Source organism: Apodemus sylvaticus, chromosome 5 (genome assembly GCF_947179515.1).
Source record: "Apodemus sylvaticus chromosome 5, mApoSyl1.1, whole genome shotgun sequence".
NCBI classification, from domain to species: domain Eukaryota; kingdom Metazoa; phylum Chordata; class Mammalia; order Rodentia; family Muridae; genus Apodemus; species Apodemus sylvaticus.
Genome location: NC_067476.1, coordinates 100,732,367 through 100,757,018, shown reverse-complemented (window position 1 = coordinate 100,757,018; position 24,652 = coordinate 100,732,367). Strand labels below are relative to the sequence as shown.

Genomic DNA, 24,652 nt, shown 5'->3' with positions numbered 1-24,652 from the left:
CACCCTTCTCTAGCCTTCTCAAAAATAATATGAAAATATCTGACATTATTTTAATTCTGTTTCTGCTTACAGAAGCCAATATCAGTTTGGCTGTTTTTATTGTTTGCTTCTAAGAACCCTGATGGATGTGGAATTTGACATAGGGAATGGCTACAGGAAGTAGAATTGCCAGGACACTGTTTGAGTTATTAGAGCAGATGGTTGTGATGAATCCAGCTGTAGCAGAAATGGGATGCAGGCACACTATAGCACACAGAGGAAATTCTCAAGGGAGACTCCGTGAACTACTAGGATAAAGTGCTCAGGAAGGGAACGCTTTTAGACACATGTGGGTTTCCATCACGGGATGAGGACCAGGAACAGCAAGGCAGTGAGTGGCCACTGCTTTGTATGGCGACAGGAAATTAAAAAGAGAGAACAGGAGTTAAAACCTCCAAATTCCCTATCTTAGTGTGGATCAAAATGGTAACTATTCCAACGACTGCATATAAAGAATTCTCTTACAGAATTTTGATTTGAAAATGTGAAAAGCCAAATTCAATTTACCAAATTACAGTGTTGATTAAATCCCTTAGGTTAAAGTTTTGGCACAGCCACAGGGTAGGATCTAAAAATAGGCAGGGGATACAGTAGAATTTGGTGAACTCAGAGTACCCATAAGTTCCCAGGGTTCTTTAAGCCATCCCTGACACTTAAAGAAGCCCTGTGTCCCACTTTGCTGGGGCTCTTCTTGTGTTGGTAGAAATATCTGCCTTTGGGTTTCAGCTGTGTTATTAAGGTGGATCAATTTTCCTTATTCATTTTGTGAAGCTGTAATTACTATTAGATTCCAGCATACTTTAAAACATCATTGACAAAGGTAAAACTAGGAGACAGTGAATGGTGTTAGAAAGTTGTGAAACCTTGCCAATTATCATTGATAAAAGACCCAGGAAACATGTATGGAAATCACATTTAAAGGTCCCAGGAGAAAAATATAATTTTAGATAGGTTCAATTGATTGCCATGGAAGAGATTGGATTGGCCAGAGATTCTGGACTCAATATGCGGACATGAATAGATAACATTGATTCTAATTATTTCTTTGATTTGTTGCCTAAAACTTGAACCTGAGCTCCAAATGAGATGCTAAGAATACCTTAACATGTTATGGGAACACAAATACCAACCTGAGGCCAAGATTGATGCAGGGGTTGGGGGATATAGTATGATCCTGGAGACCTGTATGCCAACTGGATTCCTTAAGAGGGTCTCCATGGATACTTTTAGAGAAGACTTTGGAAGATTAAATGATGAGGGACCACACGCATATTTGGGAATAAAAGAAGTTTTCTTCACTAGCCAGTGATGCTGATGGGTGATGCTGCAATTATTGCTAGGGATATTAGGAACACGCAGGAATGGGTCAGAAGTCCATCACTTTACCATAAAGTGGGTATAAGAGCCGCATAGTATTCAGCAAGATACACATTTTAATAGGAATAAGGGTCCTCAGAAATGGCCATCAGTAACTGGATCACTGTGACAGAAATAGTCACAGAACTAACTATGCCATTTGGTTTTTATAATACAAATCTCTGTAATTGATTTAAGCCATTACAACAAAAATTTGTGCCCCTTGCCTGTTCCTAGACAGATCAGTTTCTAAACTTATCACCCCTAAACAGGGCATATTCAAAGACCCTTGGATGTATTTCTTAAAACAATGGGAAAAGAAAGCATTGAGACCTTCTAGAGACTCCTGGATGTGTGCTCTGTTTGGGATATAGTCTCTTGGCTGCAGCAACTCAACTTATGTTTAGATCTTTGAAGTGGGTTTGCTTAACTGGGAAAGGCTTCTTTTTTATAGGCAAATGAATGCATATTCCAAACAGCTCAGGGGAGTTTGCAAAGTGAACACAGTAACTTTACAGTAACTTTTGGAAGCAACATAGTAACTTTATGACCTTACATATATTTATGTCTTCTTTATGACCCTCAAAATTCTGTCTAAAAGGCTGTCCATCATCAGAAAGGACATCTTGCTCTCTTCATCTGATAGTATGACATCATACTCATAGGACTTTGGGAAGAGGGTATAGCAGGTGCCACTGATGTCTTGATATATGTGTGTCCTATAGGGAAGGACACAACCCCAGCATGTGAATGTGAGCTGCAGTCACTATCCCTACAACCTGAGTTAGTCCGGAAACCCACAGAAAGTGGAAAGAGAGAACGCATTGCACAAGTAGTCCTCTGAATTCTACACATGTACTGTTGCACACTCACACCCCACTGATGATTTTTAGAACTTGGAATTGCTGGGTAAAGTAAAAAGTTGTTCTGCGACCTGGAACTGAGATAGTGTTCATAAAATACTATAGCCAGGTGTTGGCTTCAGCAAAAGGTTCCAATAACGTGGTGTAGAGACAATGAAGAAGAGGCTGGATCATTCTGGCTGACTGGAGGACTGTCTTCTCAAAGGCATTTCAAAACTCTATAATGCCCCAAAGAAATTGGTTTGATTCTAGTATGACAAAGTTGTAAAGAAACTAACTTATGCATTCGTTGGAACATGGACCTAAGAAGTGCAAGCATGACATAAAAGTAGGGGGAGCAGGAGAAATGGCTCGGCCATTAAAGCTGGACCCCTACCCAAAATTAAAAGCAAGGGGTCACTTTTTTTCTGAGAATAAAAAAGATGGGTTAACACATCTGTATGCAGCTCAAACTTCTTCCAGAGGCAGCATCTTCTTAAGTTAAATATTTGCCACATTCTTAACATATCAAAATACTTCTCTGGTCTCTGAGAACAGAGCAGCAAATTGATTCAGGCTTCTACGTACATGGGGCCTAAGTGCCAGAAGGGAGAGTGTCCAACACATATGTGAGTCCCGTGTGGTGCTCCTCTCATCGTGGGGCGTGTTTCCCATGATCTCCAGTGGCTGTCTAAATGATGGCCAGTACTAAGCCCAACATGATCCATGGTTCTCTATACATACAGATAAAGTTTAACTGATAAATTAGGTATAGTGAGAGCTGTCAACAAGAGCCAATGATAAAGTAGGTATGTACAACAGAAGTTCTGTGTGGCATCTTGCTTTTGCTCAGAGTGTCTTCATGTGGTGAGGTGAGGCGACTCAGGGCTTGTATGATGAATCATTCCACACAGCATGAGACTAAACTGACTTACTTGGGTGGACGCTTATTATCATAGCGTTGATCATATCCAAGATGGCTGCTTGGTGTGGGGTATTTCACTGAACAAATGGATGATTTACCTTCTGGATGAGATGTAATGAGCGATTTCTTCATGATATTCTGAACAGTGCACAGTTTAAGACTTTGAATTTCTGGAATTTCTTTCATATTTTCAGACTGTGTTTAACTATGGTAAACAAAGTCACAGAATGTGAAAGCATGGATAAGGCAGACTATTGCAGTGTCCCAAAGCAGTATGTGACACATATGCAGGACCAGGAAGCAGAGAATGGGCACAAGGAGAGATGGTATTTTTAACTGTGGTGGTCAGGGAGGGCTTGGTGACATTTCGACAGATGACTGGGAGGGATGAAGGGTCATGCTCTGGTATCTGGGTGCAAAGCATTTTCAGAAGGACAGCAAGGACCAGGGCAATAATGTAGGAGCATGGAAGTCACACTCAAGGACTAGCAAGCCAGTGGATGAGACTGGCTGCTGTGCACGGGAGATCCAGGGGGAAGGAGCTGAGATGAAGAGAAACCTAACTCCCAAAGACTCTGTGGATGCACGGATGGTTCCAGACAGGAGCACACACTACTTACGTAAGGTCTACTTAAGTTGTAATACGATCATTCTCACTCGGCATTGAGACTTGGTTTAGCGCAACACAGTGACAGCGGAGAGACAAATTGCAGGTGAGTGCAGAGATCTGAGGAAAAGGAAAGATGGACTGCAGTGTGGAGGAAGTGAGAGTGAGGCAGCGCCCAGGGACAGGCTGAGAGTAGAAGCAGAACTATGGCTCGCCGCGGTCTTGTGCGGGTTTTGCGGGTGCTGTGGGAGAAAAGGACCACGCCAAGGACCACGCCTAGGACCACGCCTAGGACCACGCCGAGGACCTCCCTGAAGACCACGCCGAGGACCACTGCAGGTTTCATCTGAGCAAGTCGAAGGCAAGACGTTGCTCTTCACTGAGATGGGGAAGATCGTCCAAGGAGCAGGATTAAGGGTCACAGCATGAAAACCACTGAACTTCAGAGGCACATTATAAGTCTGGGAAGAGATATTAACTAGGGAGCTGGAGCTGTGTCTGAAAGAGAGGAGACGTGCAAGCAAAAGCCTGTACTTGGGGGTCATCATCACGGTGTGAATGCCAGGCGTCGCTAGGAGTGAGGATGAAGAGATAGAAAGAAGAGATTCAAAGCTTGAGCCCTGGAGCTTTCTTCAAGGCAAAAAGGTTGGGATACACTGGCCAAGGGGATGGGGAGGGGCAAAGGGGGGAAGAAGGGCAGGGAGGGCAGGGAAGTCAAGAGATAGCAGTCATCTGGAGGGTAAGTGGGAGAGAGAGAGAGAGAGAGAGAGAGAGAGAGAGAGAGAGAGAGAGAGAGAGCAGCTATGTGAGTGTGAGGCTAGAGTGCAGAGGACTGAGCTCTGACAGCGGTTCTACAGATGTGGAGCCAACTGGTCCCTGGACAAAAGCACTTTAGTTAAGAGCTAGACAGGTTCCTGGCAGTGACCTTAAGAGGATATTGGTGGCAATTTAAGTTTTATTATGTTACTCTTTTAAAATAAAAATTATGACAACTTTTTTTTTTTATAAAAAAAAATGAGAAGTCAAATGTGGTTGTACAAGGCTGTAGGCCCCAGGACTCAGGAGGCAGGAGGAGTATCATGATTGTGAAGTTACATAGGAATGCCTGTGTAACTCAAACCTCATCCCACTCCCCACTCTTTCCCAAAATAAAGAAAATAAGAGAAATTGTGTGTGTGTGAGTGTGTGTGCTGTGTTGTTCTTAAAGTGCAGGAACAACGGCCTTTTACATGTCTGTGGAAACAACCCAGGGGCCGAAGGGAAGACAGCAGGAGAAATAGCAGCAAAGCTTTGGGTAGACATTTCTGTGGGGTGCTTACATGGAGTAAATAGAAGTGTGTCATTGAGTCTACACCTCTGTTCCTGTTCCTGTTTGCTGGTCAGAGGCCAGATAGCACCCTACACTTAGTGTAGTACACATACACTTAGGATGTGATTTGGGGAGAAATTGTAGTTTTACCTCACATACTTGACCTTAAAACATTAATTTGAAATGTAATCAAATGGAAACAAAACTATTATTTTTGTATGACTTTTAGTGACACTTTACTATATGATCAGAAGGTACAATATCTGAGCCTCTTCCTCTGTCAGATAGGATCAAAATATCCTCTTCAGATAGGATATTTTTAGTGTATTTAATTGGGAGAGCTTTTCAACTGCCTCGCATTGAGCAGTCCTTATACCCGCCAGCATTTGGACAATCCCTGTTCTATCCAAGTGACCCAGCGCCAGGGCAGGGATGGGACTCATCTGCCCATCACTGGAAATCAAAAGAGAAAAGTGTGACATCTTTACTGAAAGTGTTCACAGGAATGTGGGGGCCCTGTTTTGTTAATTTGAAGTCTATCCTTACAAATAAAGAACTTTTGAGAACAACTTTGCCCTGTGAGTTCTTATGAAAGGACACACTTTACTGCATGTTTGTGAGGATTTCTATTTAAACACATAGGTAGATGTCTATAATTAAGCCTAACCACAATAAAAAATGGAATATTATTTGGCTGTTTTCTTGGCAGAACAAATTAATATCTATGTCTGACTTGCAGTGAATATCAAAGGCCTATGATTCAGGCTTTTTATTCCTCTTGAGTGTGTGTGTGTGTGTGTGTGTGTATGTGTGACTCTGAAGCATTTTCCCTCAGTTATTATCGCTTTTACCCTGAGATGAGATAAGTTACTGTGGATTGTGACATGGAGAAAACAAGGCACACTTCCACCTTCAACAGTGTTGTCTGTCTTTTAGCCTTTGATGGAACCTGACATTCCTCATTCTGGGGAATTCTTCAGGATTTAAAGCATTTTTGTCTGGTCTGCCCAAATTCCAAGCAAAGTTTTAACTGGACTCTTAACCTTTCAAAGCAGCTCCAGAGGGAAGAGGTCTCGGGAGGAAGGAAGGGTACTGGGCTTAGGCTCAGCCATGGTCTGAGACCATTGGTCAATAAAGAGGTCAAGACCTATGAGTTTATGGGGCGTCGTCGCCATAGCAGGCAGAAGATCTTCTAAAGAAGGGGTTAGAAGAGGTTAGCAAGATGGTTCGGCAGGTAAATGGGCTTACTGCCAAACCTGGTGGCTTGAGTTCAAGTCCTGGGACCCATATGGATGAAGGAGAGAATAGACACTCCAGCCCCGTAAATTGTCCTCTGAACACACACACACACACACACACACACACACACACACACACACACACGCACACACACACACAACACACACACGATACATGTATGCACAGAGGTGCTAAAGTTTAAAAAGAAGACATTGTGATGTCTATAAATCTTCATCAAGTGTCTGTCTTTTGACAAGCCCTGGGAAGGTATAGGACACAAGGCTGAATAGAACCTGGTTCCTTCTTCACAGAACTTAACATGTGCGTGAAGGTAGACACAGGGTACTAAAAGGGTGGGATCTGGAGTTCCATGTCTGGGGGACTCATGGTGGTTGCCATCCCCTGGACCTCTCCCCTTGTTCATACACTGGCCTCAGGTTTGTGAGATGAAAGGGACATTTGCTATAGGCCACTGTTAGCTGTCATGCGGAAGAAGAGGCATGCACCCTGGCACCCTGCTGTTCTCAAGGTGCTTCCCTGGCAACAGAACTCTGAGGATCTGTTGGAAGGTAGTTATGAGGATCAAGGGGCCTGGCTGCATTGTTTATTAGATCTGGGCCTTGGATGAAGATATCCAATTTCTCCAAACCTTAATTTTCTTATCATATTAATATAGTACTGTCAACTCTGTCCACCTCAGCTAACTAATCCTGACTCTAGTGCAGATGGCTGATGACATGGGCTTGTCTGGACACTTGCCTAATAAAGGCCTTGATATGTGACGGGAAGCACAAAGACTCATCTCAGCTTTATGTGGAAGGGAATATCGAATGCATCGTTTATGAGACAGCAAAGCATGCTCTGCAGGTCCTTCTGCATTTGTGTCCAGTTCCCCAGATGGCTCTACTGCTGGCCAGAGAATTTGACTTCCAGGATTTGGATGATAGCGTGGCTTGGAGTGTGCAACCCACAGCATATCATTCTCCGTGGCAGTGTGATCTCACTCTGAGACTGGAAATGTAAAAGGACAGTTCACTGAGCAGCGCTATTAATGCGAGTGCTGTGTTTATGTCGGGCTTTGTGTGCCATACAGAAGGCACGGGGTAATTAGATGCTTCAGATACATGTCTAGACAGGGCAGGACCGCGGGAGCGCTTCAACCCTGGGAAACGCCACAGGTCACTTGTTTGTGACCAGAAACGGCTCCCCTTCATCAACAAATTCAGTGTGAGGTTAGATCTATGGTACAAGGTTTCTGACCAGCAGGAAAATCAAAGCTAATGCAATGTGACAGGGCCGAAGGTTTGTCCAACTGGGCTAGGACTACGCCTGGCGTGGCCTGGTGTGAAGTGCTGAGAGGGATGGATGCCTTCCAATTAATTTCCTGCCATCTGGCCGTGGGCCTGGATTCCCTTCCTAGAATCAGGGCTTTGGGTTACATCATTCGGATTCAAAGGCCTCCTCTAAATGCCAGTTCGTTCCTTGAAAGAGTTCGTTCCTCCTGCAGTATCAGGAGGGCGATGGGGGAAGCACATTTTGGACAGGTAGGCTTTGAGGAGAAGCAGTAGGAAATGCCTTTGAAATTTTGGCTAGAGAATAATTCCTGGGGAGAGTGTGCTTACATGGAGAGGTGAGCATGGGGCAACAGGAGGGCTTCTGGTGCCTTAGGGTTTGGGTGGAGGTAGGGTGGGGGGTGGGGAGGGACAGTGGATGCCTGTGTTAGTGAATAAAAGGGACAGTCCTGTTCCCTACAGCCCCACATTCTCTCATGGAAAGCATCACATTATTTTAAGCAAAGATAAAGGTATCTTGACACCAGCCCCTTTCTGGCTACTAAGTCGGTTCTTTCTGGCACTGGAGATGCAGCTGGCCTCACAGTAAGGGGGCGTTTTTTCCTTTGTCCCATCTTGCCTCTCTCCCAGCATCTAATGGTCTCTGTAGCCTCAGGAATCCAGCAGGATACATGCTTATCTAGTTACTGCCAAGTGTGTGAGAATTTCTATAAAGCACCGTCCATTCTTGGCACCTCAGAGAGACCCTCAAACCTCAGGGCCGGTTGAACTTGGATAGTGCAAGCTGCAGTGTGCAGCTTCCTAAGAAAACGCATCCAGCAGCTGCTGCTGCCAGCGCAGAGCATACTGCATGCTCGCAGCCTGGTAGTGGCTGAAATCGCACCTGTCCTACACTGGGCTTACACCACGGGCAGCCTTGCATATGCCCTCCGTGCTCAGTACAGATGCTTACTCCTTAGTGTTTCTTGAACTACTGCTTTGGAGCCAGTTTATTTATCAGTGAGAAGTCTGCGTGGGAGGTTTTTGTAATTTGTCCAATTCCTAAAAAGTGGAGGAAAAATAGGACAGATTTAAATTTAGAAATACCAGCCTTCCCCTGCTACTCTATGTTGATGCTAAGTGCGCTTCCAGAACTCAGCACGGAGAAAGGATGCTGGAATCACACGCGGGATGCTGAGGGATGCTGCGTGTTTGGGTGGCTTGCCTGGTCTTGCTTTGATTTCTGGGGGAGGAGGGGCTGTGAGGGGATGCTTCTGTCTAACCTAGCCTTGTGCCCTGCCCACAGAAGGCAAGCAGCCCTCCTGGTTTTGCAGTGGAATTAGCAACTGAATAGCATCCCATGGTCGCCCCTTCACTTCAGCTGGTCTTTCCTTTTCTGTATAGCTATGGTTTCGACTCCCTTCCTCTGGATCAGTTCCTATCCTCCCTCTATGCTCCTTCTGGCTGCTCTGGATAAGTGTCCCTCCAAGTCTCCAAGCAGTTTTCTCCTTCCACCCTGCCCTTGGGGTCATGTTCTGCCCCTCAGGTCTCAGCAGTGAGTAGGAATAGTAGCCCCGAACCCCCAGGATCCTCCATTACCACTTGCCATCAGTAACACCGACGGTACTGGCCATAGCTCTGTGGTCCCCATGCAGTGGGCACGGCTCTGTGAGCTTTGTGGGTTTTAGAGTTCATTGGTGCTGTGCCCTCTATCCTCAGAACCTTGGCAGGATTAGATAACTGTTGCTTCTTGTCTCAGTTGGGAACAGCAGAGCATGGAGAAATGCTTTGACTGTAACCACTTAATTATTCAAGAAAACAGCCAAAATGTGGAAGAGGGCTGTAACTGTGTGGCCATGCTGGCCGGTGAGTGTGACCGATGGTTTAATATTGTGAGACATCTCCAGGGGTGTCCTAGGAGTGACTGCCTCCTGGGGAAAGGACTTGGTTCCGTGCCTTCCCCTCTACGGGCTGAGCTTGGCCTTTAGTGTTTATTCCCCTGCAATGATTATCACATGTGTGCAGATCTAAATGGACAACTTAATCTCCTCACGTTGGAGTGTTTTAGTGGTAGGGCAGCCTGGCTCCTGGACATAGTGCTGTGAGGAGATTTCTTGGCTATGTGAGGCGTTACTTAAGTCCTCTTTCTAATGCCTAGGTTGAACACCGGATTCGTTTGTGAGTCTAGGTGAGAGTTCTTTCTCATAAGGGAGGGACATCCATAGAAATCATCTCATAAGCCAGAGGATTGAGCCATCCTTGGGCCAGCGACGGCCAGCATGGCCACATAGTTACAGCCCTCTTCCCCTTTTGGGCTGTTTTCTTGAATAATTAAGTGGTTACAGTCAAAGCATTTCTCCATGCTCTGCTGTTCCCAACTGAGACAAGAAGCAACAGTTATCTAATCCTGCCAAGGTTCTGAGGATAGAGGGCACAGCACCAATGAACTCTAAAACCCACAAAGCTCACAGAGCCGTGCCCATCGCTGGAAAACAGCCCCATCTCTGGAAAACAGAAGTACTTACCGTCCCTAGTGGACGGTCCAAACTCTTGATGGGTTATGTGAGGCCAGGTACTGCTTTCTAGGCTAAGCCTTTGTCCCTCTACCTTGATTTTGTAACACTAAATGCCTCCTCAGTGCCATATGTGAGTGGACATCTTTCATCTTTTAAACCTTGTTGATCTGAACTGGCCTTAGATGAATTCTGAAGGTGACCCTGTACTAAACAGCCATCTCAGTCCAACCAAGAAGCGCTGAAGATCTCAGGGACGGTGTTTTAATGGTATCATGGCTTTGGTTCAAAGCTTGGGTGGTTACAAGACCAAGGTAGCAAGCTGTAGAGAGGCAGCCCCTGGGAGCCTAGAGATATTCCTGAGGGCTCAGTGATATATTTCCAATTTACTCACTACCCAGCTGAGTCCTAGGTGGAGTGAGGTAAGATTTGGTTCCACCCAAGGTTAAGACGATTGACTCGTGGATTTCATGACTTGGGCTCCCATCGTGACCTCTCTTAGCTCAACTAGAGCCATTCCTCTAGCGATCCCCAGCCTGCTTTTTTTTCTTTTCTGTAAACTGCTACTTATGCGTTGCCAACAGTGGTTGCAGAAAGAAAAAAGCTATATCTTGGTAACTAAGCCAAGGGTAGAATTTTTTGTTGTTGTTGTTGTTTGAAGTAGTAGTTTTCAATGAAAACTTTTTTTTTTAAACCTATGCTCTTGTGGTTGATTATTTAGGACATTCTGTCTCCTTACCCATTCTCCGTTGTGATGTGGAATTAGTTTTTTTTTTTTTTTAAATATGGTGTTTCTATATGGTGTTCTTTAGAAATTTTGATGGAAAATGCCTGACAACTTTAGCTCACCTTGAAGCCTTGGGTTGCTTCTGCAAGCTTCTAATGGTGGATTTTATGGTTGTTTGTGCTACATACCTAATCTCAATGGTTCTGTCAACAAATCTGATGTCAAAGAATTAGAGACTTTTACAACCAGGGAAACTGTAGCTGTTCAGTGCAGGAGGAAAGGTAAGGACCGAGTGAGGCAATCCACATCTGCTTCAGCTCCAGCAACTAAAGGTTTCCTCTGAATCAGATTTAATTCCTATACCAAACTAGCATTATCTGGGTGGAGAAGCAGAAGCAGTGGGCACCCTGGGGATGGAGCTGTTTTTTATTAATGAATTGAAAGAAAGGGGACTACATTTATCTAAACATTGATCTAATCTGAGCAAAAGCTTGAAAGCAGGGGAATGCTTTGTGGAAGGGTTGGGTTTGTTTGTTTTTTGTTTTCCTCTCATGACAATGGATGGAACAAGAGCATCAGTGAAAAGGCACAGGGAGAATGGAAGAGCGAGAGATTATTTACAGTGAGTCCCAGTCAGACCCTGGACTCAGAGCATCTGTGTTCAACAAGCCCCAGCTCTGCCACTGGGAGGATGAGACACTGGACATTGTTTAATTTACTGGTGTCTCACCTTTTATGTATATAACATGAGAATAATAATAAAGAAGAACATCTATTGCTTAGGTTCACTGTAAAGTTGAAGTGAATCAATGCATGTAACATGCATAGGGCAATATCTGGCTTAGAGTAAGTATTTAGTAAATGTTAGTTATTGCTGTTCTGCAAGACATCAGATGGTGTCAGTAAGACCAGTAAGGTGCCTGACAATCAGTGCCATGCATGTTATATTATTTTCCTGATGAGACAAAATCCAGTATATTTACTCTGGTTATTTTCTGTTTGCATACTGGATAATAAAGAATATTCAAAACAAAGGAATGCCTCTGAGTTAAATGGGACATGTACAGAATATGTACTCTTCTTAGAAGCCCATAGAACATTCTATAAAATAGATCACGTAACAGGACAGAAGGCAAGTCTTAACAAGCAGAGAAAAACTAGAATAACCCCTTGTCTACTCTCTTACTGCAGTACAGCAATTCTAGAAATCAGTATCAAATAAGCTACAGGGCATGCAGAAGCTCATGGAGTTAAACAATATGCTACTAACTGAATGATAAATGAAGAATAAATCAAGAAATAAAATTCATAGAAACGAATGAAAATGAAAGCACACATCCCAAAATGTAGGGGATACCATGAAAGTAGTTCTTCAGAGAGCTTTACAGTTCCAGGTGACACATAGAGAAATCATATCTCAGACAAATAACTGATACTGTGCACTAGGGCCCTGGGAAAATAAGAACATGCCAAACTCCAAGCAGTGAGAGAAAGAAAATCAGAGTGGAAATTAATGGACTAGGACTGGAAACAGAATTCACGAATCAATAAAAGGAAGAATTGTGTTTTGAAAAGATAACCAAGATCAGCAAATTGTTAATCAAAATTACACACACACACACACACACACATACACACACACACACACACACACACACACACACAGAGAGAGAGAGAGAGAGAGAGAGAGAGAGAGAAGCCAATAAAATTAGAGATGAAAGGACAGACAGTACAACACATACCACACAAAATTAAAAAAAAAAGTCAGGCTATAACTTAAAAACTTATAGTGTACTGAGTTGTTAAATCTAAAAGATATGATAAAAAATCAGACCTGACAACACCCAGAGGAAGCTCGACTCCCAGGTGCTTTGACACACCCAGGATCACAGAAAATGCTGGGACAAAGAGAGCAGAGCAGAGACAGAAGGAAAGGCCATCCAGAGACTGTCCCACCTATGGATCCATCCCATCTGTAGACACCAAACACAAACGCTACTGCTGATGCCAAGAATAGCTTGCTGACAGGAGCCTGGAATTGTTGTTCCCCGAGAGGCTCAATACAGATGTGGATGCTTGTAACCAACCATCAAACTGAGCACAGGGTCCCCAGTGGAAGAGTTAGGGAAAGGACTGAAGGATCTGAAGGGGTTTGCAACCCATGGGAAGTATAACAATATCAACCAACCAGACCCCTCCAAAACTCCCAGGGATGAAACCACCAACCAAAGGGTACACATCGGGGGACCTAGCTCCAGCTGGATATGTAGTAGAAGATTGCCTTATCAGGCATCACTTAGAGGGGAGCCCCTTAGTTCTGTGGAGGCTCAAAGACCCAGGGTAGGGGAATGCTAGAGTGCTGAGACAGGTGGGTGGGGGAGCACCTTTATAGGGGCAGGGGTAGAGGATAGGGGGTTTGTAGAGGGGAAACTGGGAAGGGGAATAACATTTGAAATGTAAATAAATAAAATAACCAATAAAATATGAAAACAAATCAGACCTTTAACAAGCAATGACATTGAAACAGTAATATAAAACCTCCCACCTAGACAGTCAAGGACTGGATAGAGCCACTGCTGAGTCCTGCCCGACTGTTAAAAACAAACACCCTGCATGCTCAGACTTCCCCCATGAAGAAATGGAAGACAGAATACTGTTATCAACCTCGGTTTACAAAGTCAGCATCACCCTGATACCAAAAGCAGACAGAGGCACAACAGCAAGGAAGTGTCGATCAGTCTTCCTGGTGAGCCCAGATGCAAGATAGCTGCTAAAATGCTAGGGAACCAAATTCAGGAACACATCAAAAATTCCATTCATCGCAGTGTTGTTGCTTCATCCCAGAGATGTAGGGCTGGTTCAACAAATACACATCAATAAATGTAACATGTCACTGCGATCATCTGAAGTAAACCGCATGATCATCTTGATAGATGCACAAAGGCCTTTTGACAAAATCCAACATTCCTTCATGCTAAAAGTCCAGAAGAGACAAGAATTAGAGGGAATGCATTTCAAAATGATAACAGTTATCTATGGCAAATCTATAGCCAACATCAGACTAACTGGAAGACAAGACTACAACCGGATAACCACATTTAGAGGAATAAAACTATATTCCTTTCTATTGCCCCACACAAAATCCAACTCTAAAAGAATCAAATGCATTAATTTAAGGCCTGAAACCCTGAAACTGTTAGAGGGAAACAGCTGAGAAAATAGTTCAAGATATTGACATAGGCAAGTGTTTTTTTCACCAGGACTCCAGTTGCTCAACTATCAACCAGTGGGATCCTATGAAATGAAAAGCTTCCGTGCAGCAAAGGAAAATTCTGAGTGAAAAAAATAGCCCACAGAATGGGCAGAATTCTTCACCAGGTACGCATTTGACAGAGCGTTAGTATCTAGAATGTACAAAGAACTCCAGAGGCTGACCAACAAGAGATTAAACCATCCAGCCACTAGGTGGGCTCAGGAAACGAACAGAAGATGGAATACAAATGGCCAATAAACATCAATAAATGTTCTACCTCACCAGCAGCACAACTTCAGAGGAGAACAAATCAAAACTGCATGGATACTCCATCCCACCCCAGCCAGAATGGCGGGCCGTAAGAAAAGACACAACAGTGAAAGCTGGTGGATGTGGCCGTAAGAGAACCTTATGCACTCACTGCTGGCAGAGATGTAACTGGGTGTGGCCGTTGTGAGAGGCAGCACGGAGATTTCTCCAAAACGGATATTCCTTATGATGAGTCACACCAGTGCTGGGTACTTACCCAGAGGAATCCAAGTCGACATATTATAGAGATGCTCACACAACAGTGTTTATTATGGTGTTGCTCACAGTAGCTCAGTTATGGAACCAACCTAGGTGTTCAACAACATGGGAGTGGCTAGGGAAAATCTATGCACATTTAGTGGAGTTTATTTTTCCACCATAAAGAGCGAAGCTGCGTTGTTTGCAAGAAAATGGATGCAACTAGAGATAATCATATAGTGTGACTTAAGCCAGCCTCAGAGAGAATGTATTAGCTGATTTTTCTCCCACCTGTGACTTCTGCTTTATATATTGATATAAAATCATATGTGTAGCTATGACAGGAAAGTAGAAACTAAGCACCTTAGGGGAACAAGGGGGTTCATGGGCAGGAGAGAGGAGTCACATGGGGACTACGCTCAGCGTGGAGTATATGCATGCACAAAACCTTAAAAAATGCAAGGAAGGAAGATGCATGGAAAGATGGCTAAGATGCAGGTGGGAGGAGGGGCTTTTGCTCTCTTCTGTAGCAAAAAGAAACCTGGGAACACACTATATTATATCTTATGGGCAGGGATGAGAAGTAACGTGTCTATCAGCTTGTGGAAGTCAGCTGACATGAAGGTGGAGTTTTGGAGGTGAATGTCTGAACAGGTTGTTCCCTGACTGCACACTGCGTGCCTCAGTCCTGGGCTACACTCAGAAGCATCACAAACAATCTGGACATAGCCTCTGCCATCATGCTTAGCTACTGAGAGAAGCCAGGGATGGCTCTGGAGAGCCCGAGTCCAATCCAGGTTAGCATCTGTGAGTTGCTTATGTGATAAAGCACTATCTAAACACTCGGGGCTTCGTTCACTCATGGTTTCCATGATAGCCATTTATTGAGTTTTTATGTGGGCAAGGCTCTGCTGGGAACCAAAAGACAAGAAGAGTGGGTCATGTTGCATTTTCTGATCTATACTGCCACTGGAAGCACTGTTACTGAACTAACTTAAAATTTCAAGATTACAATATTTGATTAGTTTTGCTGATAATGTTTCAAGAGCAAACATTATAACACCCCTGGTATTGTGGAGAGGCTAAAGAAACACAAGTGCTATTTCTAAAGCTGCTTTTGTGCTCATTGCCATGTTGGTGGTCCCAAGGATTGAACAGAGCCTTGCACAGGAAGTGTGCTCCCTGCCACCGAGCTGTACCTCTGTCCTTTATCCCTTTTTACAAAGAATTCCTTGTAAAAATCTATTTCAGAGTAGTCAACAGAACATCTTTAGCTCTCTGTTCCTCAGGGTTATGTTTGCCCTACAGTTAAAAATTATTTTTCTTTTGCTTAGTTCTCATTCTCACTCCTTCTCTTTGTGTATTTGACTCTGCCCTTTGTTTTTATAAAAGGTTTTGCTTTCCTCTCAGTATTCATAACTGCTATACTTTTCTAGGTATCTAGCCAAATATATCGTCAGAATTTCCAAGCATCTAACTTATCAGTATTACTTTTGGAAGCAGCCAAACATAGCAGATTACTTCCCACTCCCCCTCCCAGCTGCTACCCCAGAGACCTCATTTGCACAATCCTTCATTTCTCCTGGTCTATCGGGGCCCTATTGTTCTGTTGTCTGAGAATTTCACAGTGACAAATATCTGTTGATGATGATGCAGTGGCTTCTTTCTAAGTCTCAGCTTGTGGTCTCATTGTAAGCAGTTTTATGTAAGCACCGTTAGAAGGTGTGTTGTTAGTGCCTGTTGCTGTGTAGGGTCGCCCTTGTTGTCTGGGTGACTAGATCTGTGGAGTCAGGTGAAGGAAATGCTCTGAAAATGGGAACAGTACCACATCTAGATTCTGGATGTTCCTTATATGCTGGCTGTAGAGATGGCTCAGTGGTTATGGGCACTGGCTGCTCGTCCAGAGGACCTGAGTTCAATCCCAGGACAATTTCTCATTATCCTGGCAAAAAACTCAGTGGCAGTTGCCACTAAGTATTTTATTTAAAAAAAAAAAAAACTTTTTTTGAGAGAAGATCTTACCATGCAACTCTGGCTGGCCTAGAACTCATATGTAGACATGGGTGGCCTTGAACTCATAGAGATCCACCCTTCCTCTGTCTGCCTGAGTACTGGGATTAAAGAATATACCATCGTGCCTGGCATCATGGTGTTTTACAGATAAATTCAATATAATTTGAAAAAAAACATGGTATATTTTTAAAACATGGCACAGAACTTGTCTTATTGTAGTTTGTTAGACGCCTGAGAAAGGGTGTGAAAGAATAAGGAGTTAACTATGCTCACTCTGGTGAGAGCTTCCAACCAGGGTTGTATGTTTACATCTACAACGTATGCAGATCATTTAGATACTTTCCCTGGCTTTGGTGTGTGTGTGTGTGTGTGTGTGTGTGTGTGTGTGTGTGGTGATGGTGGTGGTGCATATGTGCAGGTGTGTGTGGGTGTGTGCATGTGCGTGTGTGTCTGTGTGTGTGTGCTACTGGGGTTGAAGTCAGGGCCTCGTGCATGCTAGACAGGTCTCTTCTTACTGAGCTACATCTCTCATCCCTTCTTTGTGTATTTTCCCAGTATGCCAAAAAGAACATTGCTGTGGTAGAAGTCATGGCCATTGCAGTAGATGAGTAAGCCTTCTTGTGGGGCCTTGTAGCTGTCAGGTAGGCATTTTAGTTAGTTTTCCCTCCATATTCTTGAATATTGACTTACTGGAGGGGCCACTTTTTTCTTTCTTTCTTTCTTTCTTTCTTTCTTTCTTTCTTTCTTTCTTTCTTTCTTTCTTTCTTTCTTTCTTTCTTTTTACATTCTGCCTCCTACCTCCCAGTCCCCTCCTCACACAGTCCCTCTCCCCATCCCTCTTCCCCTTCTCCTCTGAGAGGGTGCCCCGCCCCCAGGTATCCCCACACCCTGGTACATCAGTTCTGCAAGGTTAGGCACATCCTCTCTCACTGAGGCCAGACAAGGTAGCCTTGTTTTAGGGTTCTAGAGGTAGGCAGCAGCTTTAGGAACAGGCCCACTCCAGTTTTGGGAGACCTGCATGATGATATGAGCACGGGGGTAAGGTTAGGTCCAGGCTGGAGGAGGAGGCTATTTCAGTGTGTTTTAGTGCATTTGGAGACTGCTCTTTTTGAACTTGTAATTTGCTGCAGTTCTCCTGAATTCCTTTATACCCCTCTTGATACTTTTACTTGGTTTATTTTGTGTTTCTTCAGAATATCACTGGAAGAAAAATGTGGGTTTTCAATACTAATTACATTTGATTTTAGACAGTTTCACACATAGAGTCAACAAACACACACCACTCTGTAACTCGGTTGGTAGAACGCTTGCGTAGTAGGCTCCGAGTCTGGGATTCAATCTTGGGTGCTGCAGAAGCCACGTATGGTAGTGCACAACTGTAAGGGGGAAAGTGTTTTAAAATTCATGTCTTGTTTCAAACCCTCAGCCTTGGGTAATCTTTACAAGTGGAGATTTAACATGTGTGATCACATCTTTCTTCCCAAATACTCTACTCTTGGAATGCCCCTGGCCTGCGCCTGTAATTTTGTAATCTTGAAGCATCTGCACATCTCAGGATGGACCCCACCCTCATGCTTCCTTCTCTGTCCTCGGCAGTATTGTCTTCTGAAAGCTGAGGACAGACACATTGGTGGTGAATCCCTAGGGGCAGTGCCATTGGCCCTGGTTTCTCCCAGTCTCAGAATTGAATGGTGCGTGGCTCACACTGAGGGATGGGCCGAGGCAGAGGAAGCCAACTGGAAATTATGGTAGGATTCATTTCCGTGTGACCCAGTGGAAGACGCCGTCTTCAGCTCAGTTCTTTCTGTGTGGTATAAGGGTGCCAGTAGTTAGTTTAGGTCATTTTAATCAGTGTTATATGATTCCCTCCTCCAGATTAATGTGTACAATTTATTCTAAATTTATTCTGGCTGGGCAGTGGTATACTTGGTGGGCAGAGACAGGGGTCTATGAGTTCGAGGCCTGCCTGTCCTATAGAGTGAATTCTAGCACAGCCAGGGCTACACAGAGAAATCCTGATTTAAAAATCCCTCTCCCCCAAAAAAGTATAAAAAATTTATCCTGCAGATTACTCTTCAGCATCTCACAGCTTTGGACACTTGCAAACAACCTACTTTCCTATCCGCATGCATTGGGTAAAGGGTTTTCTGACACTTGAAGTTCTGTTATATTCCTGGAAGCTTACCCAGAGTAAACACATTTAATCAACCCATTGGCAATGAAAACTTATGGTTTGTTTCCTCAGATAAACTCCCCATCACGTCTTTCTGAGGAACAGCTGAAGTGCCTTCTGGATGAGTGTGTATCCAAACAGAAATGCATTGCTCTTGGTCTTTCTTCTGAAAAAGAAAACAAAGATACTGATACAGCACTTGGGTCCCCACAGTGTTTCCCATCCACCCGCTGTGAGTTACCAGAAGAGTCTGGAGCCAAGGTCCAGAAAGCCCAGCTAGATGACGCAGACAGGCATGAGGATGAGGGATGTGCGTATTCCGCAGACTCCTATCTTACTAAAGCCTTGACTGGGCACTACAAACCAGAAGCTCTCCTCATCGAAGTAGAGAGCATGAGGCACCTCCCGTTCTCCAGGGAGGAGGCTTTTAACGATGCAGCAGACTATTTTATGTCAAAGACCATTGGCATTGGGAGACTGAAAAAGCCTCCTTTCTTGGATGATCCCCTGGACGACGTCAACGTGAACTCCTTCTCCGATGACCAACAGCCAAAAATCAGCCTTGCAGAGAAATCAATAGCAGGTGAGGCTGGAGAGCATGCGTTTTGTGAATAGTCCTTAGACATCTCAACCTGAAGGTGTCGTGAGTAAAAGGAGAGGCAGATGCAGTACCGCACTGTAAGCCTCAGATTAACAGATGTTTAGGGAGAGATTAACACTCTCATGAAATCTATTGTCCTTCATGATAATTCTGTCATTCAGAAAATGATGTTGACCATAGAGAAAAAGACAAAGTATTTTGAATGGTGATAAGTAATTCAAAAAAACTTCAACCTTGAAACTTTAGTGATAAAATTTTGTTTTGTTTCAGGGAATGAGATTGCAAAATACCTGTAAATATACCTGTAAACACATGTAAATATTATAAAATACATGTAAAATGCTTGCCCAGACCACACCTGTATTCCCAGATATGACTCCATGGTTTGGTCTTGTATTTTACAATAATACTCCAATGGCACAGGAGTCAAACACTATGGGCAGGGTTTTGTTTTTTTTTAAAGCATAAACAAATATTCAATTACTTATGTGTCTGAAGTAGATGTCATAATTTGTGAGCCTATTTTAACAGTTTAAACTTTAATCTCTGATTTAGTGTGCTCTAAAACCTATTATCTATTAATCATCTATCTATCTATCTATCTATCTATCTATCTATCTATCTATCTATCTATCTCTGTCCATCTGTCCATCCATCCATCCACCCACCTATCTATCTATCTATCTATCTATCTATCTATCTATCTATCTATCTATCTACCTACCTATCTGTCATCTGTCTATATTCCCTCTGAGGTCTGTGATAGGTTGAATCTGAGCTAACACCTCAGTCTCACGTCTCTAACTACCGGCTAGGCAAGGTGACAACCTCACACTCAGTTTTTCATCTCCCTTTTAACTCAGGTTTCTCTCCTGACTTCCATCTCTTTAAGCCTTAGTCCTTATTGAGCTGCCCTTGTCCTTGCTCAGGGTCTTCCCAGAGGCTCCACTTTGATCCCTCGCCTCCCTGGTCTGTCTCTCCCGCCCAGCCTTCTTTTCCACCCCTCCCACTGTTGACAGAGTAAGCATTCGCTGACCACACTTGTCATGGCAGCTGGAGGCTGGACCTTACCTGTTGGATGAGTTAGCACTTCTTTCACTCACCGTTAAAGGCCTCCACAGTATGACCTCAAGTTCTTCTCTTGTCAGTCTCTCCTGAGTCACCTGATTGTGATTCTGGTTATAGCTAGATTAGCCAGGGACTTCAAGTTTCTTCCTGTTCTTCTGCAGCTACATGCACTGTACCACCAAGGCTATGTGTTCTTTCAAAGGAGACTGAACCTAAACCCATCCTCTTCTCCCAGTCATGTTTCCTGTCTTCATTGAAAGTTTGAGCATGTCTCTATTGGGTCACTTTATGTACACTGCCTTGATATTTTTATGTGCGCATGCAACTTCCTTAAAAGCATGTGACTTTAAAAGGATGGAGTACAATGAACACTGCGGCAGGGATTATGGAGGCCTAGTTGGCTGTGTGACACCACCTTTGGATACACACTCAAACCGAGATTTCTCGAGCATGCATGCACAAGTCCTGGAGTCAACCTTGAGTGTCTTTCCTTAAGAGACATCTACCTTATTTTTTTAAGCAAGGTCTTCCACTGGAATCCAGGGCTTGCCAGTTAGGTCCATCTATCTCCATAGCTACTGCATACACAGCCGAGTTCCCCCTGTGTTTTGCACACTTTCCTGGGTTCTAGGAAGGCAACTTTATTTAAGCACTGTTGACGTTTACAGTGTGATATTTTCTTACTGTGGAGGCTGCTGTCTTATGTGTTCTAAAGTTTAATAAAGTCCCCTGCCTGTTCTCAAGATGACAGTCACAACAAGTGTTGTCTGTACACACTGGCAAGTGTTCAGTGGGCATCTCTCTCAGTTGAGGACCATCGCTCTAGGATATAGGATGTGAGTAGGTCACAGTCACACTTGAAATACCTCTCAGTCTTTAATGAAGACGAGTGCTCACACAAGTGCGCCACGTACAATAGCTCAAGATGAAGTCCTCGGGTAACATTATAGAGGAAACAATGAATGCTGGGGGATGGGAGGCGGGATTGAAGGTCAGTCCTCCAGGGTGAATGGCTCTTCACTGGGTGGGCTTTTGTCTACTGCACAGAAAAGGACTCAGATTTACAACAACAACAAAAAAAAAACCAAACAAGCAGAAGGATATGCTAGTGACCCTGTGGTCCCTCCTTTATCTGCTTTAGCTTCCTCTACATCCTGTTTAGTACCTTTTTCCATGCTGCAACAATGTCACTGCATTTCGCTACTTTGAGTCTCTGTAACTGTGCAGACCCTGAGTATTTCCTGTAGGTGGCTTTATAATACACACAGCCTCTGTGAGTGCCATTTACACAGCACAGTGTTTTCCAGATTTACCCATCCTGAAGTGTGTATCCACGGTCTGTTCTTTTTACCTTTGAGTAATATTCCCTTGTATTGACATAGACCGTTTTATTTATCTGTCCATTAGCTGATGGACCCTTAGGGCTATCCTGCTTTTCAGCTATTGTATATAATGTTGATATAAATATTTGTGTATGAGTTTTTGTTGGATATTATGTTCTCCCCCGTACTTTGGCACATGCCTAGGAGTGTCATTGCCAGGCCTATGGGAACGTTTTCAGGATTTGGCAGACAGATTTTTATTTCACATCCTACAACTTTCCAGTTTTCTCCTGATTTCTTGTAGTGTCTTCTCTTATTTTTGTCCTACATTTTTATTTTTTGCATTGAAGGTAGAAAAATATATTCTATTCATGACACAATTTTTTCCCTTTCTTTGAAGAGAAAAAAGCAACCAGCCTTCATCTATCTTACGGGTAGCATTTACTTTTGGCTTCAGCCTGTTCCTTGGAAACTTAGAAAGCAAGAAGGTACTTTTGATGTCTTCCCCTTGTCTTCCCTCTCTCAACACTCCCCCCACCCAGTTGTTCTTTTGAACTATAACCCTGGTGAAGACAGGCATCTTATTTTCCTTATGGACTTTGCAGTTTGTGATGGCTATTCTATAATATCAAACAGGCTATGGCTATTATATTATACAGCAAAATGAATGATGTAATGCTTAATAGGCTAAAGGGTCTTTCTTAATTATTTATGTCTTTCTGATGTATAATCACTGTGATTATTTTATTTGCAGATCAACAGGAGACTGAAGATGCTGTCAAGGAACCAGGAGAATGGGAAGCATGAATATCTAGGGTTTAAGCTTAAGAAAGTTGAAAATTAATTTGCATGATATATTTTTTCTTAGTTCTTTGTATCCACTGAATGCAACATAGAGACTATTCCTCAAATGATTTCAACATTTTAATTCCCTCCTTTGCTGATTGTATTTTAGGATGTTTTTGAAATTTGGGGTGTAAATGTTAGATTTTTTTTATCATTGGCATTCCTAGGAAATTTGTTTACAACTGTATCACTAATCTTATAATCTCAAGGATACTTTGTAAAAACCAACATTGTAACATGTCCTGCTGTGTTAAATCTGGTGGACATGAGTTTATTGGTCTCTATTTATCACATTTTGGGGGAACAGTGCTGGGGATTGAACTCAGGGCCTTGTGGATTCGAGGCAAGCGCTCTGTCACTCAGATGTCTCCGGCCCTCTACATTGGGTTTAATGTGTTTCAACTCTATGATGATTCTGGAGACTTTCTCCTTCCTTCTGCCTTGGTTCATCCCCGCCCCCTTTTTTTGTCTATTAAGTTTGCCGGTAAGAACAGCTTGCCTTTGGAAGAACTGAGTTCTAGCAGCAAAGGAATGTTAGAAGAGGCTGGGTGATGGTGGCACTGCCTTTAATCCCAGCACTTGGGAGGCAGAGGCAGTCGTATTTCTGAGTTGGAGGCCAGCCTGGTCTACAGAGTGAGTTCCAGGACAGCCAGGGCCACACGGAGAAACCCTGTCTCCACCTCCCTCTCCTCCCCCCCTCCCCCGGAAAAAAAGGGAATGTTAGAAGAGTCTGTGCCTTCCTGTTAGCAACGATGGCTTCTGTGAATGTGGTGGGTTATTTATTACACTCAGTTTATTACGTTCTTCTGGAATTCAGGCCTTTTAGTATGAAGGGAATAAAGGTGAGGTGACCCTTATTAAAAGAAAGTCTGTGGCACTATCTTAGGAGAGAGGGTTTGTCCAGTTCTAAGCCTAGAATCTGATCTGAGATGGTTTTATGGCCACTTATGTAAGCTGAGCTGGCCTCATGGGGGTCTGGTTCACTCCTGATCATATAAGCTGACTGTGCCCTGCCTTTAGTACAGGTTGGAGTCAGCCTGTTTGGCATTGTTCACCTTTGCCAGCACAGCTTTGCAGGCTCTGCTTGACATTAATGATTGCCTACGTATTTCCTGACTTACTGAAATGAAGAATTCATTAGCTATTATTTTCAAGGGCATCCACATTCTTTCAGATGTCTTCACCCAGTCTTTCTGTTTTAATGTATTGTTTGTTCTTTTGTGTTAATTTTGTTTTGAGGCACAGAGGATTGAACCCAGAGCCTTTCACATACCAGGCAAGCACTCTGCCTCTGAGCCACACCCACAGCCTGTTGGTCCATTTAAGATGGAAAGGCAAACACTGATGACCATGTCCTGCAGTGGGATTCATGTCAGTGCCTGAGCTTGGCTGGCATCACATGCTTATAAAAGTTAAAAATTACAATTCTGGGTTCTCCCCAAATGATTTGTGGCACTCCTGGGTGCTAAACAGTTTGGTGGGAACTATCCGAGGGCAGGGGTGGTATGGTGGGGCATTTGGCAGGGAACAGAAAGAAGCCGTCATTGCATACTGGCCTTTCAGAAGATTCAGGCTTTCCACTTTCATGTTTCCCTTGTATTTGAGGTTTGTGTATTGAAGGGGAGAGATAGAGACACAGAGGAAGGAGAGGAGAAAGAAGAGGGAAGAGAGAAACACTACGAAAGGCTGTTTCTAAGGGAATTGTACAGGCTAATGTCTTTACAGAATGCTTCTGCACAGGATGTTTGAGGCATAAGGAGTCTGGGTATTCCAGAGATAGGTAAAGGGAAGGAGATAATGACAGTTAATAATGAACTTTTTAATTTAAAAGGAGTAACATTATCCCATAGCAGGCCAACTGAAAGTGGCAAGGATGGATAAACAAGATACACAACATAATTTATCACCACGATGGCTTTCTCTAAGACAATAAAGATTATAGGAGGGGGAAGGTAGGGAGGGAGAGAAAAAGTGTGTGTGTGTGTGTGTGTGTGTGTGTGAGAGAGAGAGAGAGAGAGAGAGAGAAAGAGAGAGAGAGACA

General features: G+C 43.6%; 1 protein-coding gene across 1 annotated transcript in view; it reads left to right on the top strand.

Annotated features, from left to right (window-relative positions):
- Positions 1 to 22,651, top strand: part of Fsip1 (fibrous sheath interacting protein 1) — a 125,032-nt gene extending 102,381 nt beyond the window's left edge. The window contains exons 11-12 of the mRNA XM_052183216.1: positions 18,847 to 19,357; positions 22,520 to 22,651. Of these exons, the coding sequence (XP_052039176.1) occupies positions 18,847 to 19,357; positions 22,520 to 22,572 (564 nt within the window). The 3' untranslated portion in view covers positions 22,573 to 22,651. The remainder of the gene's footprint in view (positions 1 to 18,846; positions 19,358 to 22,519) is intronic.
- The last annotated feature ends 2,001 nt before the right edge of the window (positions 22,652 to 24,652 follow it).